At 43.4% G+C, this 20,310-nt stretch overlaps 1 protein-coding gene across 1 annotated transcript in view; it reads right to left on the reverse strand.

Annotated features, from left to right (window-relative positions):
* Positions 1–20,310, reverse strand: part of LOC121858254 — a 42,384-nt gene extending 22,074 nt beyond the window's left edge. The window contains exons 1-3 of the mRNA XM_042354557.1: positions 20,059–20,310; positions 6,459–6,707; positions 5,801–5,984 (exon numbers count right to left, since the gene is read on the reverse strand). Of these exons, the coding sequence (XP_042210491.1) occupies positions 5,801–5,984; positions 6,459–6,701 (427 nt within the window). The 5' untranslated portion in view covers positions 6,702–6,707; positions 20,059–20,310. The remainder of the gene's footprint in view (positions 1–5,800; positions 5,985–6,458; positions 6,708–20,058) is intronic.

A 20,310-nucleotide genomic window follows, 5' to 3' on the forward strand; every position in this document is an offset into this window, starting at 1 on the left:
CTATTTTAATAAAGGTTTTAGATCACAAAACAACTGAGCATCGGAAGGGAGAACTTCTTTATAATACTATTGATATCAATTTAAGTACTTTTAAACACGTAATTCGGTATAGAAACGGATAATATGAGAATAATAAACACATCGGTTATAAGAAATTGATTTAATAACCGAATTTTACTTATATATCATGAATCTATTTTATTTCCGATTGTATTTTGCTTTTTTTCCAACTATTATGATATGTGGGAGTCGTCAACAAGTCCCGCTCGATGGCTCCCACCTCCTCGACGCTGTGTTGTGTTTACCGTCCGCCATCGTGGATTTAAGAGCACCTGGTCATGATTACTAATGTGTTGGAAAATGTTGTTGTATATATCCCAAGGTAAGTAATTCCGGGTCATTATTTATTGTCATATCATCGAGAGAGAAATATATGCAATTTATACAGAAATCCGTTGCCTGTGCCTGTTTGTCTGTCTGACCTTCGCCCCTCTCTCTTTCGCCACGAGACATGCAACGGGATCACTATCTACTGTACCGTTGATATCTCTTGCTGTATGTATGTATGTATGTATGTATGTATGTATGTATGTATGTACTGTATGTATGTACGTATGAGGAGTTGGAATCCCCGGTCAAAGATTATATAATTTTCATTCCATAAATGTCAAAGTTTATTTCGTCTTTTTATGTAGTTTTACTCATTTCTTTTTACGAGAAAATTATAAGAAACTATTTTATGTGTTTTTCATTGACGTTAATCTCTGATAACTTAAGAACGACTTGTGTATAGGAAATTCCCCCCGGGGTGTTCTTCCTGCTACTGCCCCTCCTCCTCCTCCTCCTCCCTGGCCTTCTTCAGAGCGGTAATAGGGGTTAACGCCACCACCACCACCACCTCCTCTTCCTCTGGGTTGTATCTGGCCCTAACCATCACCTCTAACAACACCCACAACTTTCTGCCACGTCACCGCTTGATTACCGTAAACACAGAGATAAAACGTACAGACGGACGGATAATAGTCCCATAATCACCGTCCCCAGAACATCCCCCCCCCAACCCCTGAAAAATTACCCGAAGTGTCTGTTATTATTACATGCGAAAGAACCTCATGATGGTGGGCCGTTGGATATAAACATCACCTCTTCTACAACCTGTTATCTTATCATCCACTTGTTTTCCCCCATCACCTAGGTTATCATTTGGGTGTCATCTTACCCCCGGAGAGAGAGTCATTGTTATCAGCCATTATATCAGGGGGGGAGGGGGAAGTTGTCATTATATCTAGGGGTAAAAGTTTTGGTATTATTTTGAATTTAAGACCAAGATGAAGGGTTAGTTGTTAGTTAAGACCACGAGCTGTTGATATACAAGATACAGTGACTGATTAATTATCTATCAGTGGCTGTGTTGTGAGGGTGTGGTGTTGTGAGGGTGTGGTGTTGTAAGGGTGTGTCTTGTAGGGTGTGGTGTTGTGGGGGTGGTGTTGTGTGTGTGTGGTGGTGTGGTGTTGTGAGGGTGTGGTGTTGTGAGGGTGTGGTCTTGTGGTGTGGTGTTGTGTGTGGTGTTGTGGGGGTGTGGTGTTGTGGGGGTGTGGTGTTGTGAGGGTGTGGTCTTGTAGGTGTGGTGTTGTGGGGGTGTGGTGTTGTGGGGGTGTGGTGTTGTGGTGGTGTGTGGTGTTGTAAAGGTGTGGTTGCTGTGTGGTGAGATTGTGATGCCATGATCCTCCTACAATGTCACTTAACACCATATTTTCTGTCTCCCCGGAGGCTGGCTGGCCGCTTTAACTCACTGCCCCCAGGAGAGTAATTTAATCTCCTAAACTGATTTAATTCCTTTGTTTCGCTGCTTATTACTCAGGGTACCATTGAGAGAGGGAACATCCGTGGTCTTTCGTGGTCTTTCGGACAATGGGATCAGGAGTAGGGATGATTTTTTTTTAAGACTTTATGTAAATCTGACTTCCCGGATGTTGAAGATCCTGGTAGAAGCTGTAATTGACGTCTCACACACACACACACACACACACACACACACACACACACACACACACACACACACACACTCTACAAAGGTTCACCGTCTTGAATAATGACGAACTTCCTACCTGTCTTGGTCTTAAGCTCTACCATCATTACTCCCGTTCTCTTCCGCGTCCTCACTACCGTCTCATCTCCCCCCCCCTTCCATAACCTCTCACACCTCCCTTGCCTCCTCACACCTCTCCCCTTTCCTCCTGTCTCCGCAAAATCATTCTCTTTCTCCTATTTTATATGAAAATCCCTCCTCTTCACCCCTTGTCATTATAATCCTACCAGTATTTCGTGTTTTGATTTCTTATGTCTAATCCTTCGCTAAATTTCTCGCTAAATCCATCTCTTTAAATCACTCTCGTTAAGTCCATCTTTCTTAGTTATTTCCACTGATGCCATCTTGCTAAATCCACTTTATTAGCTCCCTTGAAAAATCTCTCTCGCCAAATGTCATAAAATCCCTTGACAAATCCCTCTACCCAAATCTATCAGTAAATCTCTAGAAAAATCCCTCCAGCTAAATCTGTCATGAAATACCCTGAAAAAAAATTCCTCTCACTAAAATCTGTCATTAAATCCTTCGTCATATTGCTCGTTGAATCTCCAGCACCGTCACGTGAGGCAGGGTGTCCTCTAATGCTCTCGGGTCACGCTTGGCTTCCTGGGCTCCTACGTGAACAGGAACTAAGACAACTCATCTAAGAGGGCTGAAAACATGGCGACGAAGGTAAGCTAAGACTGTACCGAGATATACAAGTGAGTGAAGGTGTTATGACTGTATTTTAGCCTGTGTTTACTGCCATAGTCTTGAGGGAGAAGAGGGAGGGAGGTGTGGTGAGGGAGGAGGGGGAGGTGGGGGTCATAGAGGAGGATTGGCTGGTGAGGGAGGAAGGATGAGAGAGGAGGAGACGTTGGAGGACGGATAGTAAAGGTAGAGGTAGAGAGAAAGAAAAAGAGACACAGAAAAAGAATAAAAAGAAAGACAAGAAATAATGACAACAAAAATAGATGAACGCCTGACGAACATTCGCCCACCTCCCTGCCCCACAATGACGAGAAGATCTTTGGGTGATAAGAGGAGGCACGAGACCTAGGCCAGAGGCGTATCAGGCAAGTGTTCCAGCTGGGGCGGCTACTTGTTTAGTGTTCAGAGCCACGCTAATGGTAGGTTCAAGTGATAAGTGACTCAAGTAGTCACTATACCGCCCACGGCAGCTGCTTCTTGTAATACGTCCTCCCAGGCAGAAATATATTACGTGTGTATGAGAGAGCGAGAGTGTGTGTGTGTGTGTGTGTGTGTGTGTGAGGCGCGCGTGACCAGGCGTGACACAGCACAAGGGGACCGTGACAGCGCCGCGCCACAGAACTAACAATGAGGCCTCCACACACCCCTCACCTCCACGCCTCTCCGCACTGCTGCTGTCCAACACCTCTGGACACGTCACGCCTCTATACGCTCTACTGTAACGCTGTTTACTGTAACGCTGTACTTGTCTTACTGTTACTTGCTTTTACTGTACTTAATTTTTTTCTCTTCAGACAGAGGTGACACCGTCTACGTAAGATAGAAAAGACAGACGATCATACATTCAACATCAATTTATCTACCGTCGTAAAATAAACTTCTCACAGATATTAGATACAAAATGAATTAAGGGAATATGTGAAATATAGTAAATGCAGAATAAACTTGAATAAAAGAGGAGGATGGTTTAAAAAGTAATAATTTAACACCAGAGGGAGTACAATCATTTATCTTGTTCAATATACCCTGTAATTACCATGGCCCGGCGTCTGTATAGTCCGCTAATGACATACTTCGTCACCAAAAAGCTATTGATGGCCTGTAGGGAGATGACCGCAACCCCCCCCCCCCTCCTCCCTCTCCAGCCTCCTCCTTTGGCCAGTCATATCTCCATTCTATTGTCCAGAATAACTGTGACTTCCATTGACTGTGTGGCTCTTGTACTCTGCCGTTCATACTTATATATCTTTAGTGTTGTCTTGATGTGTTTTGAGAGGTGTTAAGGCTAGTTAATTACGTCAGGTAAGAGGTGTATGAGAGATCCGTTAAGAGTGGGGCTTTGTGTGGTGACCTCTATGAACTGCTGGGTCACTCAGGCTTAAAACTGCTATGCCTGGTTAAGGGTCTTTTTGATAGGCTAACAGGGTACTACCTGCTCCCTTTTAACCCTCTTCCAACGGTAACACAAATGCTCATATTATTAACAGAAAAACGGTTACATTCCTCTCAAATATCTGTTAACAGGAGAAGTACTACAAATAACCCCTTCATCACCTAACAGATCTCTTCACCTGACATGATTAACAGGTAAAACCCTTCCAAACATCTACTAACATCAAGAACATCTGTGACAACACGCTGCTAACCTCAACAGTAAACAGAGAGAGTATCTGTTAACAGGGAGGCCCAGGAGTTTCTCACACCAGGCAAGACCAACAGATCAACGACACCAGGTTGAACTCTTGTCTGTTTACACTTGTGACTAGTAAGGAAGATGACTGGAGCCTTTTCCTGCGGGCAACTCCCAAGGCCTTGTTGACATAACTGCTTCTTCTCCTCCTTTCCTACTTCCTGTTCTTAATCCCTTCCTTCCCTACCCTCCTTTCTCTCACCTGCATGGTCCACTACCCCGGACCAGGAGAAGGACCTCTAATATGGTCTAGTGGTTCGTTTAATCTTATTTAATGGTCCATTTAATCTGTTTTTTTCGCTCTAGTGATTGACTTATTCAGGTGTTATAGGTTCTTATCTGAGTTCAATGGTCCTCTTGTCCTAGTGGTCGCCTCTCTAGTGGCCCCAATGGTCGTTCAACCTTCCTTCTGTACACACTCCGTCAATTAGATTTCACAGGTACGTCAACGTCTGAGTGAGGAGTACGAAGGCTAGTGTCGACCATGACTTGCAAAGGAATGATAACGCCCTCTGTTGACAATACCACACTGTGTTGTCTCGTGTGTATCTAACTCTGTAGACTCACCCAGGACCACAAACTCAAAAATATTTCCTGGACAAATAATTACTGAATTGCTTTTTGCTTCCCTCGATAATCGCAAGTAAATTAATTAATACCAAAATTATATAAAATTTGATAACTGAAATAAGATAAAAATTATATGAAAAGATAAAAATATGAAAATTTAAATAATAAAATTGATATAATAACATTTATTTAAGTGTACCCATACGTGATCGAACCTGGGTACTTAATGTGTCGCGGTGGTGGGCTGTCCGCTATGCCACGGTCTATGGAATATGTGGGTGAGAGAAGAGAGATGTATGTGTGTGTGTGTGTGTGTGTGTGTGTGTGTGTGTGTGTGTGTGGGAGAAATATTAAGATGTGGTAGTGGTGGTGGTGGTAGTAGTGACAGTAGTGATTGTGGTGATGGTGGTAGTGACGGTAGTGATTACGGTGATTACGGTGATTGTGGTGGTAGTGATTGCGGTGATGGTGGTAGTGGTGGTAGGAGGAATGCCTAACACACATACATGACGGCCAATAACCCTCAACGCCTGCAGAAGACACGATTTATCCAGACATAAATAAACAGCACAGTAAGCTTTAGTTGATACCGAGTGACAAAAATAACCATCTGGCTCTGTTTATATACGTAGGTGAGAGAGAGAGAGAGAGAGAGAGAGAGAGAGAGAGAGATGGAGAGAAACAATCTGCCATCTAGACAAACCCAGACACAGAGACAGACACCGACAGACACAGAGACACATAAGACAGCAGCTACTCACCAGGATACATGTCAGCGTTGGAGGAGAAGAGGACACATAGGCCAGTCTCATAGTTGACGGCCATACAGGAGCTGTTCCTCTTACACATGTCGATACAGTCAGTGAGCATCAGAGTACCCGGCTGAGAGTCTAACATGTCCGCCGGCGCCGAGTACACGTACCCCGTCACCAGCTCGAAGGACACCTGAGGGAGTAGCCGAAGGAGGGTTAGTAATTGGTGAAGGAGAGGGTGGGAGGGTCGTGTGGGGAATGAGGAAGATGGGAGAGGATGGTATGGGGTTGTGAAACTGTGAGTGGGTCCCATAGGCGTCGCTGCCTTCGGTACACAAGGAGGCAGCATGGCCAGTACTGCACTCGACCGTTTTCATTTCCCCAACTTTACAGCTAGGCATCCATTTACAGCTGGTTGGACTCGGAGTACCCCGGGATCGAACCAACGACTATTAGGACAGGAGGCGAGTGTTGTATTCACTCGGCCGCCGCACCCCTACAATAATCTTTCAACACCAGGCAACACTGGGAAATATAATCAACATTCTATTTCACGAGACGACTAATGGGTAGGGTGAAGGCAGAGCGAGGAAAGATATTTTTTATCTTAATTCTTCACTAGTGGACAGAGGGAAGTGAAAAGGCACAACACAATTGATCATTTCACCTGGTTAGGGGGGCAGCCAGTCAGCTGGGCGTTCGTGGATTCAAAGTCGACGTCGAAGGAGGACCCGATAGGTATGGCAGCAGGGGCAGGGGAAGGAGCAGGGGCAGGGGCAAGGGCAAGGACAGGGGCAGAGGTGGCAATCCCTTCTGCATCCTCCTGGGCCATGGCTGAGCCAAGCAGGGCCGCCGCACACACCAGGTAGGGCAACACTCGGAAGGGCAGCATCTTCACTACCACGAACATACGAGTCTGCAGGGGAGAAGAAGAGAGGGCATTAGTGAACACTGACCTTTAGAAACATAAATATATAAAACATACAGTATCTCACGAGAACCATTTAAGGGACCTTCCGTGTTTACATGGCAAAGACGTCACATTATGTGTTTACATTTGTATTTGTACTGTGAGGTCTTAAGTGTTCCGAGAAAAATAATGTTTCAACATCTATTGTCACGCACTTGTCAGGGTTTACGTCACGTGCATCGTTGAGACAACATTATCCTGAAAGATCGGGGTAAATCTGAGGAAAATTATATTTGTAGTTGAGCAAAACGCGTCAGCTGCCAAACAAAAACAAATCCTTCGTGAGAAAAGCAAATGCTAGAAGTGCTGGGCAGATCACATCCCACCAGGAGCAACCTGATGGAGGTACACGAACCTTCACCTAGGACTGAGAAAAGAATCTCCTGATGGAGTAAACACAGAGCCAGGATGCTGATAAAAGGCCTGGTGATGTTACGACCATGATCTCCACTCACCACACAATGACGAGGAACATTACGGTTACCACAACACGCTAGAGGTGAGTCATTCCTCTCTGTTGACGACTGTTTCCTTCCATGGTTTGAGGGAAGTGATATAGCCAGATAACACACACTGATGCACCTACCTCGTCCAACACGTTCTGAACTGCCGTTATGTTCTATACTTAGTTATGAACCGTATGATCGAGACGGAACCAGATGTGCGTTTACAAATTGAGGAGTTACCCATTATGTGGTTAGACTGATATTAAGTAGTCATTGAAAACAGACCTTCGTGATGTACTACACAGTCCTAGTATTTGACGGAAGAATATTTTGTTTGTATTTATCATAGAACATATTAAAGAAATTCCACAACAAGTTTATCTAATGAACTAAAATCGCGTATAAGAAATTTTGGTATTATAACTTATTTTCCCATCTGTTAAATCTTTAGGAACGAATTTCTAACACACCTTAATATTTACTCCCACAATACCGACTCCGTAAGTAGAAATGGTAGTCCAGGTGTCGAAGTCTTTGACAAATAAGAGTTTCAAGGCAATAATCCGAACTTTGAGCAGGATCGACACGCACGAACACAGGAGTCATTACTCGCCCTAAGATGTTTCACTAAGGCTCACCAGACACACGAACAATTAAGGCATACATATACTTGTTTTGAACCAGTAATGATATCTATAATTGCTGTGGTTCCTCGCCAGCCTTACACACACACACGGAGTAGAGAGAATAACACCTCATTATACTTTACACTTAATCTTTCCTTCAGTACGCAAGATGGTACACATAAACAGTACTTCGCAAAACCTAATCATTTCTTATCAATGTTTTTCTTCTCTATTTTTGGCTTCACCGAGTTGTTTATCAATCATCGTCCACCATCACGTGAGTTTAATTTATTTTTACTAATATATCAACGAACTAATTATACACCTTTTTAGACGATAGCCCCAAATTACATCATTATGAACTCCAATCAGGATCAACGCATTAATATCCATCATCTGGGGAATTATTAACATTCTAAATCATTTATTGTGGTTTTGTTAATATTTTTTTAATGTAAACACACAAGCAGAAACGTATATTAACATTACAGTATTACATTTCGTTGTCTGTATCCCGGCCACTGACAGGCATCTTGGAGAGCCACAGAGCCTGGGTTGTGGTCAGAGAGAGTCCTGGTTATATTCGTCTTTATTCTATCACGCCACAGGGTCGAGTGTCCCTTGAGAGGTACCTGTGATGTATATATTGTTCTTGGATAAATTAAGGTAAACATTTCGTGTCGACAATGTAACAGAAAATTGAAGAAAGTGATGGATTCGCTTTGGTAATTTATCTTGCTTCTGTTATATTCTTTCTTTACTTTTTCGATTTCTTTCTTTTTTCTTTCTTTCTTTTCATCGTTTTTGTAGAAGCCAAAGGAAGTCATTGTGGCTAACTAACATAAGAACGCTGTTGTTTACGATCGATAAAAATACAAATTAAATTGTAAAGCCGCCAGTTGTTAATAAGATAAAGTCTAACTCGAATTCAGTTAACAAATTCAACATATATCCAACATAGATCTCATTAATTTAAACTTATTCACCCAGCGTTAAATTTGTTGGAATTCACAGATGTCGAACTCTTAACGCTTTCCACTAGTCCCGGTGAGTGTGTGTGTGTGTGTATGTCTCCTCCGGCGGTAGGAAGGTGACTGACTTGGGATCAACAACACTACGACCAGCTCGAGATCACTAAAACAAGATAGCATCGACACACAGCACAAACCGATACAACCACACAATTCCTAAACCATAAAGTCTGTGCATATTTGTAAATAATGAATAAATACAAATATAATTAAATAACAAACACCTATGCTAAAAATAAATTGTCACTCGGAATATATAACCCAGTTCAACACACGATAATGATATACAAATGTTTGTTAAATTACTGAGAGATTCTACTGACAGGTAGCAAGGGCAGTAGCTAGTGACAGTAGGGAGTAAGGGCAGTAGCTAGTGACAGTAGGTAGTAAGGGCAGTAGCTAGTGACAGTACGGGAAGAACAGTAGCTAGTGACAGTATATGGTCAACACAGAGGGAGGAGGAGTAGGTAGGAGGGGAGATATAGGGAGGAATTATACACCTGGCCCATACCTGTGGCTCACTAATGAGTCGTGAGGTAATGACTGTGGTAAGGTGCTGGTAATGGTGTGTGTGTGTGTTAAAACTCAATGTCTGGGTATATGTACAGTACTAGTGTTAGCGGCACGACGGGGTAGCAGGTCCTTGTCGGCCGTCCTCACCTACCAGATGGCTAAACAAATCCCAGTTATATTGTGAGAGGGAGGGAGGAAGGGGGAGAGAGAGAGGGAGAGAGAGAGGGGTAGGGGGAGAGGGAGAGCACTGAGAAGCATCCTCAACAACACACAACAGATGACTCTAAGCCACCTGTTGGTATACCTGAACGCCACCACCGCTACCACCACCAACTGGAATCAACACCACCCGAGTCTCGCCTTTACTTTCCTCCTCTAGAAGGTCGAGAATCCTATCTTTCATCATTGTTGTGGTCGTGGCAGCGGTAACTATGATAAACAGTGAGTGTAAATCTGTGGATGATACTTGTGTTAGTGTCGGGTTGAGGTGAATCAATCCTTCCTGTAAATCGTTCTCACGTTTGTTATGATATATAAGACTGGGAAGTGAAACAGCAAATCACTCTAAACGTGTTTTATATAATTCTATCGGTAATAAGTTTCATTCGTTTTAGTTCGATTTCATTATTCTTTTACTCTTGTTATCGGTGAAGTGAACAGTAACTAAAGGAACTAGAAAATGAAAACAGGGGAACTAAACCAAATACACAATAATACAAATACCATAATGTTGAGAAAAACTTACAGACACGGAAGAACAGACCAATAACCCGAATCCAATTACAGGAAAGCGATCAATATGAAATCAGTCAAAGAGTAAAACAGTTAAATCAACAGAAGAAAAACCAACTAAAAACCACAAATGTTGGTTGGTGATGTTAGCCAAAATACCGAGGGACCGCGAATAGCACAAGCGCCAAGTTGAAAGGACTGTTCAAACGTCGATTGCAAAAGGATTCAGGAAGCAATACCTTTAACAACCATCGAGGAAATGACGTATTAGAGTAATCAACGTCAATTACAAGCGAGAAGGAAATTGCAGTTGAGGAAATCATAGCAACAGGAGGGAAGGAGGTAGGTAGAGGTAGGCATTATAAAGGCTGGCCACGAAACACCTGTTGGAGGAGGAGGAGGAGGAGGAAGAACAAGGACGAGGAGGGTCAGGGACATTGTTCTTCCGTTGGAGGTAAGACGAGTTTCCGGAACTAACCTCAAATATGCCTCCTCCACCCACACACACACACACACACACACACACACACACACACACCCACACACACACACACACACACACACACACACACACACACACCTACCTCCCCCTCCCTCTCTCTCTCTCTCTCTCTTACTTCCCACTCCTCGCACCTATATCACTTCCCCCTCCCTCCAGCACGATGACTTTTGAGAGCGTTACAGGGAAATTACGTGCGTGTGTGTGTGTGTGTGGGTGTGTGTGTGTGTGTGTGTTGCGGTGATGATGATAAGTTGTAGACGCCAAAAAGCCCACATGCAGCCACCAGGAGAATGACCCCCAACACCCGGCTCAAGGAGGACTCCCCATGACAGCGCTATACAACACTGACCAGATACTCTAACACAACCAGAGGAATTTTAGTCGATTCGATCCCTAACTGGAAGATAATAACGCTCGAATTATTACTTAACCTGAAGCTACCATAACCACACATAAAAAAAATAATAATAAATGACACAAAAAAATTCTTCTCTTGGGTTCAATATCAACAAAAATCAAACCCAGCTTCACCTCGAAACAAGACCCGTTGTTGTATTTCAATTAACCTTACAACCTCTACATCCACGACACTGATCTACCTGAACGTTAATGGCTCAGGTGACCATTCCCCAGGCGGACGGGACAAAATATTTCACGCACGTACTACTCTGCCTTGTTATATTCCTACGCCGCTGACGCCACAAAAAGAAAAAAAAGAAAAGAAAAGAAAATGCAATCTCTATAACTAGCGTAGCATCTGTAATGGGGGGAGTATGTTATGACTCCCGCAGGTGAAGTACTGACGGGGAGGGAGTACCTTAGTCTATTGTGGTACGTGAGGCCAGACCCACGGTATACTAGCTTAGTGTCAGCTGGGGTACTGTCACTCACCTCTCTCTCTCTCTCTCTCTCTCTCTCTCTCTCTCTCTTTCACTTTATGTCTCTGAGTCTCTTTTTCACCCTGTCTCTCTTTCTCTCTCACACTATCCGTCTGTCTCTCTATCTCTCTCCAGACGAAAACCCCGCCGAGAGCTACAGGAGGATGAGGGCACCTTACCATCACAATTAAAGTCCACCTGCGACACGTACTCCTACCTGTCAATTTATCACCCTCGGAGGACAACCCGCAGTAATAGAAACACCGGTCGTAATGCCTTCACTAAATTACCTGTTGGTTCATTAGGTCAGGTTACGTCTAATTAATTGTACATGAGAAAAAATTAATAGTTATGAAAAAATAGGCTGTGTTGATTAGAAGAACAGATTGTGTGTGTGTGTGTGTGTGTGTGTGTGTGTGTGTGTGTGTGTGTGTGTGTGTGTGTGTGTGTCCTTGCTGTAGCTGTAGGTAAGAGAAACGGTAATAAGAACAACAGTGACTACTCATAAGAAGGTAAAACAGAAAAACAAAGAGAAGACACAGATAAAAGAGAGACAGACAACGATACAGACAGATAGACAGACAAAAACAAACAGACAAGACAGTCAGCGATACAGACAGGCACACAGATATTTTCCGCCATTTGGGTTCAGGTTCCAACACGAAGCTGGACGTGATGATCAACGACACACAACAGGATGAGAGGAAAAAACTTGACAGACAAACTAACAACGCATTTAGTGGCCATTTTTAGTGATACTAGGAAGGAAATATCTCTCTCTCTCTCTCTCTATCCATTCTTCCCTCTTTCATTCCTTTACTCCCCTTGTCTTCTCCTTCATCTCCTTCTATTCTCCTTCTATTCTCTCTCTCTCTCTGGACCAACACACCACCACCCTCCCTTGTCCCTCTGAGCGCCGAGTCACTAATGGTTAAAACAGGTAGAATTTCCTGTCTTAGTTCAGACCGGTGATAGAACTGCCTTTCCTGTATGTTAAACGTGGGGTGTGTGTGAGAGAGAGAGAGAGAGAGAGAGAGAGAGAGAGAGAGACAGACAGAGAGGCGTCAATGAACTCTAAAACGAGGTGTTGGTAAGTCCTGACAACTCAACACTTAACTACGTCACATACTGTGGTCAGCCATGCATAACACAGTGTAACATAATAGCTTTTTTATCTCATTAATGTGAGTACGAGTGAACTTATTGGATCGAAGGGAGGGTAGGGAGGAGAAGAAGAGGAGGAAGGAGAGGAGTTAAAGGAAGGGAGGAGAAGAGGGGAAGGAGTGGGGGAAACAGGGAGGAGGAAAGTGGCGTTCACAAAGGGGGAGTGTTGGGGCTGGTGGAGGAATATTGTGTGTTGTAGGAGAGAGGTGAGTGTGTTGTGTTGTGTGAGGGGACTTGTCTCTTGCCATGTTGGGTGTAGAAGGAGTGTGTTGTTGTGTGTGGAAGGACGAGGAGGAGGATGAGTGAGAACTGTTTCGTGGCAAGAATATGTGTTGATGATTGAACATTTGTTACTTGGGAGAGGTTGTTGGGATGTAGGAAGACCCTCACCACCAGGTACTGACAACTACCTCATTCCTGAACACCACTGTGAGAACCTCCCTCAGGAGTCGTCGACATGTGAGGCTCAGATGCCGTTACCTACACCACCACCATCACCACCGCCTCCAGGAGTGTAGAGTTCTAAGGCCTCGCTCCTCCTTGATGTGGCTCTCTGGGGATTGGCAAGACCTCACAATGCACACGCGCACACACACACACACACACACACACACACACACACACACACACACACACACACACACACACACACACCATAAAGTATATTTTTGTAATGTTTTCATAACGACTCAGAAAATCACATTCACTTTTTTTCTCCAAACCTGAAATTTTTTCCTAAGCCTTGATGGTCCTCAGGTGAAACTAGTGACTGACCAAGCAGCACAGAGAACCGTAAAGCCCTAGGAACCGGTACCCCAGAGAAAGAGAGAGAGGGAAGCTACCTGCGTTACACAACACAAACTTTAGGAAAACATTTAAGAGAGGGGGAGGCAGGAGGAGAGGGAGGGGAAAGGGGAAGGGGGAGGTAGAGAAGGAGAGGGGGAGTTTTCTTCCGTGTGGCGTCAGTAGCTGCGGTCGACGTCTCCTCCTCCCCCTTCCCCCTCTCTTTCCTTTCCCTCTCCTCCACTTTAACCATTCCTCCTCTCTTTTTCCCCCTAATCTACCTCACTGACTCCTTCCTCAACCCTTTCCCTTTCTCTCCCCCCATCCATTCCCCTCTTTCCCCCTTTACCCTCCTCTTCATATCTTCTCGTCTTCTTCCACTTCCTTCTCCTCTACTTCCATCTCTTCTACCCCTTTCTCGTATTCCTACTCCCGCTAAGCACCACCTCTTATCACCCTACACCCTTTGAAGTCCCACTCCGTCACCCACCACCTACCCCCTCCCTCCCTCTCACCCCCCTCCACCACCTACTATTACACACGGTCTGGGGCAAATACGGAACTTCCTGTCTCGCCTGGCAGGACGATGGAAGGGTCATTGACAACTACGTGAAGCCTGGAATTCCGACCTTAACTGTAGTTTTGATGTCGGGGGGAATACAGTTACATAGTCAGAGATCCGTCCCTCATGGCTTGTGTGCGATCAACTACCTGTACTACTGGAACAAGGCCATTTGGTAGTGCGGTATTTAGTAGGTAAAAAGTTAAGAAAATGAAAGACTGCTAGAGAAACATCTTTAAAGTCGTGTCCAGCCAACTACCTGTACTGGAACAAGGCTATTTGGTAGTTATTTATTTTAGAGAAAAGAAAAACTGAATTATTTTAAGTGTAGAGTAGTATGTGTTGGCTGACAGTAATTAACCAGATGTGGTCATGAAACAAGGCCATTTTGTAGTACGGTACTTTAGTTGCTCATGACCAGAGACGACAGGAAGGCAAATAAGCTCGTATAATTTCGCTCCAATCCCTGAAGACGATTAATTACCTGTGCTGACATAACGAGGCTATTTATAGTAAGACATTTACCTGTCTGTGTCTATTAGGTTAAGGGGCTGAGGGTCAGGCAGTACAGTAACCAATAAGAGTCTGTATGAGTCTGTGTAGGGAGTATGATGTTAAATATCTGTTGTGATGTGGGGTTATAGGAATAATTCTCAAGGCTCATGAAGCATTATTGGTCTCAAACTACATAATAAACACCACTGTAACTTCACTGTATCTTGTAACGTATAATATTACAACGAGTGAATGATTATTATTCTTTTTATCACTTTTTATTTTCTTCAATCACGTTCTGAGATATCCAGCGTTAAAGACAGGAGAGCGAAGCCGACAAGCTCACCGAAGCATTGAACCCTGACGGTACTGATTCATAAATAAGACGTAATGGCACAGGAATTCTCGTGGTGTGCTCCTCTCCCCCCCCCCCTCTTCCCCCTCCCCATCCTCCTCCTCTTCCCCTTCCCCATCCTCCTCCTCCTTCCAATATCCGGCCCGCCCATCTCTATCATCCTCATTCTTCTATCCGGGCTAGGGAGGTAGTGAATGCACCTTACCGGAGATGATGATGATGATGATAATGATGATGATGATGATGATGATGATGATGATAGTGGTGATAGTGATATGGTAGTGGTGTTGTGTTAAGTGACTGTTGTTTAATAAAAGACTTCCCAGGTTGTGTGACTCCTTAATGTTCTTGTGTATACGTTTTAATAACATATAACTACTGTGTTTGTCTGTTACGTGACTTCATTAAGAACGGGTTGTGGTTATACTCATGTGCTTCAGGTCTTTAAGCATCGTTCACAAGTCTTGGGAATAGCGACACTAAACTTTAAAATGAAATGATGAAAGAATTTGTGTTGTTTCTGTTAGTTACGATGCATCAACGTGTAACCAGCCAAGGACCTTAAACACACAACACTGTCTAGCTTTCAACACTCGACAACATCTTTCACAAATTAGAATATATTGACTTTTTCTTTAATATATATGAGTTGCATTTCTTATACTTATTCCTATACTTGTTTATTTAGTGATGTAACGATGGAGTATTGTTTTTGTTTGTGTTTACTGAACAAAGACGTGTATTTGTAGTTGTGTGTGTGTGTGTGTGTGTCTGTGTCTGTGAGGATAATTATTACTCATCATGTGAATAGTTGTGAAAAATTATAATGTTTCTAGTCACGATAAAAGGAAACGATGTATATAAAACAAGAAATATATATATATAAATTATTTCTTAAACTACGGCCATTATATAAAGGACGATGTACTATATAGAAAACCACAAATATATATATATATATATATATATATATATATATATATATATATATATATATATATATATATATATATATATATATATATATATATATATATATATAAATCACCTCTTCAATCACAACTAACAAAAAAAAGCAACTCCGAGATATAAAGAAGCTGGAGGTACCCGAACCTAAAGACTCACTGTAACCAAACAGTGACTCGGGTAAAGACAGACATTACAGCCCCACGTGTGTTATTCCCGACACTTAACGATCAAATTACCAGTAGTTGTTGGCAGATACAAAGTGTTATGTTATTTGCTTTACTTTTATAAATCCTCAGAGGTGTCCCGGAAGTCGTCACATCGGGTGGTGGTAAGTGGTAGTAAATGGCAGTGGACAGCGTGGACGTGGACTGCCATTATCACGCGGCAGACATGGACACGGAAGAAAGGTGTTTGGTCTGTAGACCCCGAGAGCATCTGCCTCCTAACCACGGCGGTGTAGGTAACGGTAGTATTGGAGGGGGGGGGGGGGGACGTGTGTGTGTGTGTGTGTGTGTGTAGTGCACGTGTGTGTGTACTGTGTGTCATGTGTATAGGCATACTTGTATCTTAGTCAGTGTGTCTCTGTATCTATCACATAAACTACGGTATCAGCCCTCGTGCCGCCGGTGTTAGGAGCTACTGACGAAGGCACAGAAGCAGGTGTAAATGATTGACGCCGCCCACAACACCGGTGCTTGGCCTCTCATCAGCTACGTCTTCAAGAATACTTTTACTATCGTGTTCGCTCCTGATATGAGAGAGAGAGAGAGAGAGAGAGAGAGAGAGAGAGAGAGAGAGAGAGAGAGAGAGAGAGAGAGAGAGAGAGAGAGAGAGAGAGCCGAAAGAAAAAAGACAATGAGGAAAAACTGAAGGTAGATAAAGGAATAAGAATAGATAAAGAAAACAAGAAGAGACAATAACAAATAAGAGACAGAAAAGGAAAACGGAAAGAGAGATAATGAATACCATCTTTGAGGAGTAATGAACCATAAGACACTAGTTACACCGCAGAAGACGCTGACGAAGACTGAGGTTAACGCTGACGTAGGTTAAGGTGTGTGTGTGTGTGTGTGCTAACAACCAGACAGATGGTCCACCAACTGGCCAGCCCGTAATGAACCAACAACCTGTTATTAGCTTAGACCACAAAGCTTCCAACTATAACTGCGAAGATGACGTATTGCAACAATTCACGTGTTTTAAGGTATAATAATTATGCTATTGACTCCTATTAATCTAGAAACTAATTATCTTATGTATTTGTTTTTTTCTTTATCAATATATGGAAACAAAAATACAGACAGACATTTTATGGTTCTGGTTTAAAAGATGAACAATATTATTATTTGAAGTAAAAAAATGTATCAATAAAAATAAATTGTAATTATCGTGTGAATGACGATATATTTTTTACATTTACAGTTAAGAAAATACCAGATTTACTCTTGACGTAAATGAGAACTAGAAAGAAAACGATTTTATTTTTGTTTTGTGCTTAAGAGATCATGGTAGAGATAAAAGGTAAATGTAAATCAGAATAAGATGTGGAGGAGGAGAAGGAGGAATTTACAACACCACGAGCGTTACAGCGGCCACATGAATCAGCACCCTGTTGTTTACTTAACCCTGACACGGGATGTCGCCCTTGGGACCTGAACACTTCCCTGGTCAAAACAGAACAACACAAATCTCGGCTCCCCTTTGTCCCTCGGCCGTGACATCCGGTCCCCCTCAACCCTAGTGGACGTCGTGAAGGTTGAGATACAGGTACATCCCTTTCTACAATACTTTACGTCCTAGACCACCCGTGAAGGACTCTGGGAGAGGCATCAGGTGCCTTGTTTTACGATGCTGGCGGGGGGTCCACCACATCCTGCAGGAGGTGTTCTTACGTGTGTTTATTGACGTCGTTAGTGATCGTTGCTACAATTTGATGATGGTGGTGGTAGTGGTAGTGGTGGTGGTAGCGAGGTAGTGGGTTGGATGTTGTGGGCAGTGGTGATGGGAGCGAGAGAGGGGTGGTGTTTGTGGGTGGGAGTGGTAGCAAGGGGGGAATGGTGGTTGTTGTCGGCTCTAAGTTCCACTAATTGTTTTGGTTATGTGTTGTAGGAATGTTATCTGGTGTACTGTACAGGATTATATTGTTTCATCACCATCGTGCACCTCTCTCACCTTTCTACCCTCCCTACCTGACACATTCCCTTTTCTCCCTCCTACATTCCTTCCCTCTACCTCCTCTTGGTTCAGGCATGCCCTTCCTCACCCCTTGAAACACGCGGGTCGGTCAGGGAGGGAGGGAGGGAGTGAAGAAGTTACCTGTGCGACCCGGCTGACATACTGTACTTCTTCCGCCCCGTTACCTGGCCAGGAAAACTTTACCCTAAGGAGGTGGTGAGGATTGAGGACACCCACCATCCTTCCCTCCCACCCAAACCACGTCATTAAACACGCACCTAACGGGTACTGCTGGTGGACGTACACACACACACACTGACCGCGTTCACAGGGAGAATTAGATTTTTACCGTATTAAAAGCAGGACAGTTTAACTCAGACGTGTTCAAGTTAAGTTAGAAGACATAACTGTATTTGGAGAACCGATTTTAGCATGTATTTTGGGGAGGGTCTTGCGGTTTGACATGTTCAAGGGAGGAATTAGGCCTTGGCCGTGTTCAGGGGAGGACTCATAACTCGCCCTCAAATGTGGATGTAATTAAAATTTTTATTTGGATATTAATTCACATCTGATGATTTAAAATGACATCGTCTCCACCTCCGCCCTTCCTTCTGTTCTCTTCTTCCTCCACTCCTTATTCGCCACATCCTCCCCTTTTCCTCATCCTTCTCACTTCCTCACTGCTTATCATTCAACCTTTAAGACTGAGGACAGGAGAGGAGAGGAGAGGAGAGGAGAGGGGGAGGGGGGGAACTAGTAACGCATGACAGACTGACGTAAGTATAACGTAACAGACTAACAGATCTAAAACCACAGAGAGAGAGAGAGAGAGAGAGAGAGAGAGAGAGAGGTGTAACACAGTGGGAGAAGGAACTCAAATAAGCGTGACAAGCGATATGACTTTGTGAACTTAGTCACAAACCGGTCCCTTGGGTGGGGCTATCTTGTACCCACTCAACCTGGCCTTGTACAAATCCTCCTCCTCCTCCTCCTCTGCTGCCCTCACCTTGCTTGCCCACTGCCCCACACTCCAGGCTCTACACAGACTGACCTTACCCAGACCTGTTTTACACACCCCCAAGTTAACCATCTCCGTCCCAACATGGTCGTAAAGTGGTGACCGTTATAACGTAGTATAATAAAACCTTTATTTAACGGACAATATGGAAAGGAAAGACCATTATATCGATGGTCCGTTAGATGTAAAACCCTCCATATAGCAGATGAAGAAGTCCGTTATAAGGAGGTTTCACTGTACACAAATAAGTACCCAAACCACTTCTTACAGTTATCAATTAAAGGTTTAGAATCTGTCTTAAGGTATTGGATACTTCGGGTGAATCATATATGGGACTTTAAGAGTTTATTGTTGAATTTTAACCTGGGATTGATTTATCTGAGTGTGACCCGAAGGTTAACAAGACTGAGTAAAGTTTTTTTATTTACGATGCCTCAACTAACCTCTCCATAGTACAGGGGAAAATGAACTAGTTTTTATCTGATATCGTAAAGCGAAGATAATGATTTAGCTACACGTTAAACTACAAAAAAGATCAAGAAACATACTAACTCTCGTACAACCATAGCAAAGGAAATCGTAGTAGTAGAAGAAAATTTAGTTATTTCATATATATACAAATCGAATGGGAGGTAGTGATAATTTTTACATCAAACTAAAAGATTTTCCAATACTCTGACGGAAATATTGACAATTTAATACAAAACACAATAACTATATTGGTTTGTTGTCTTAGAACCACTTAGTTTACTGGACGGGATCTTTAGTGTAACGGGAGTATAAGACATGGCGTTTAGCGAGTCAGGATAACTACTTCAGATCACGTCGAAGTCACCAAGTACATGACGTGTTGGTGATTCTCCCGCTGGTGATCTTAGTGAATAGTTCAGTAGTTAAGGTCACGGTATTACCAAGAGTGTGTGTGTGATATATATGTTACCTTGAGATGAGATAACACACGAGAAATAATCCTCCGTATACTTGTGAAAGGAATATAAGGAATCTATTTTTTTTTCTAAGTGGCTGTAATGTCCAACGCGTTTCTTACCTCTGATAAACTTGACACTGGCACTGGTCACGGTCACTGCTGGTCACTTGTCACACACGAGTCACTGTTCTTGAGGATCACTGATGGGACGTAGGCTGGTGGGTGACGTTTGGTGGAAAGAAAAACAAAGTCCAAAAAACGCAGACTACTGGATCACTTGTGTGTGGTGAGGAGCCGTGTGCCTGCCTGATTTGCCTGCCTGTGTATCTGAACCGTCCACCACGGCACTGCACACTCAACTGAAGTTCTCTG

Source organism: Homarus americanus, unplaced genomic scaffold (assembly GCF_018991925.1).
Source record: "Homarus americanus isolate GMGI-L3 unplaced genomic scaffold, GMGI_Hamer_2.0 scaffold57980, whole genome shotgun sequence".
NCBI classification, from domain to species: Eukaryota; Metazoa; Arthropoda; class Malacostraca; order Decapoda; family Nephropidae; genus Homarus; species Homarus americanus.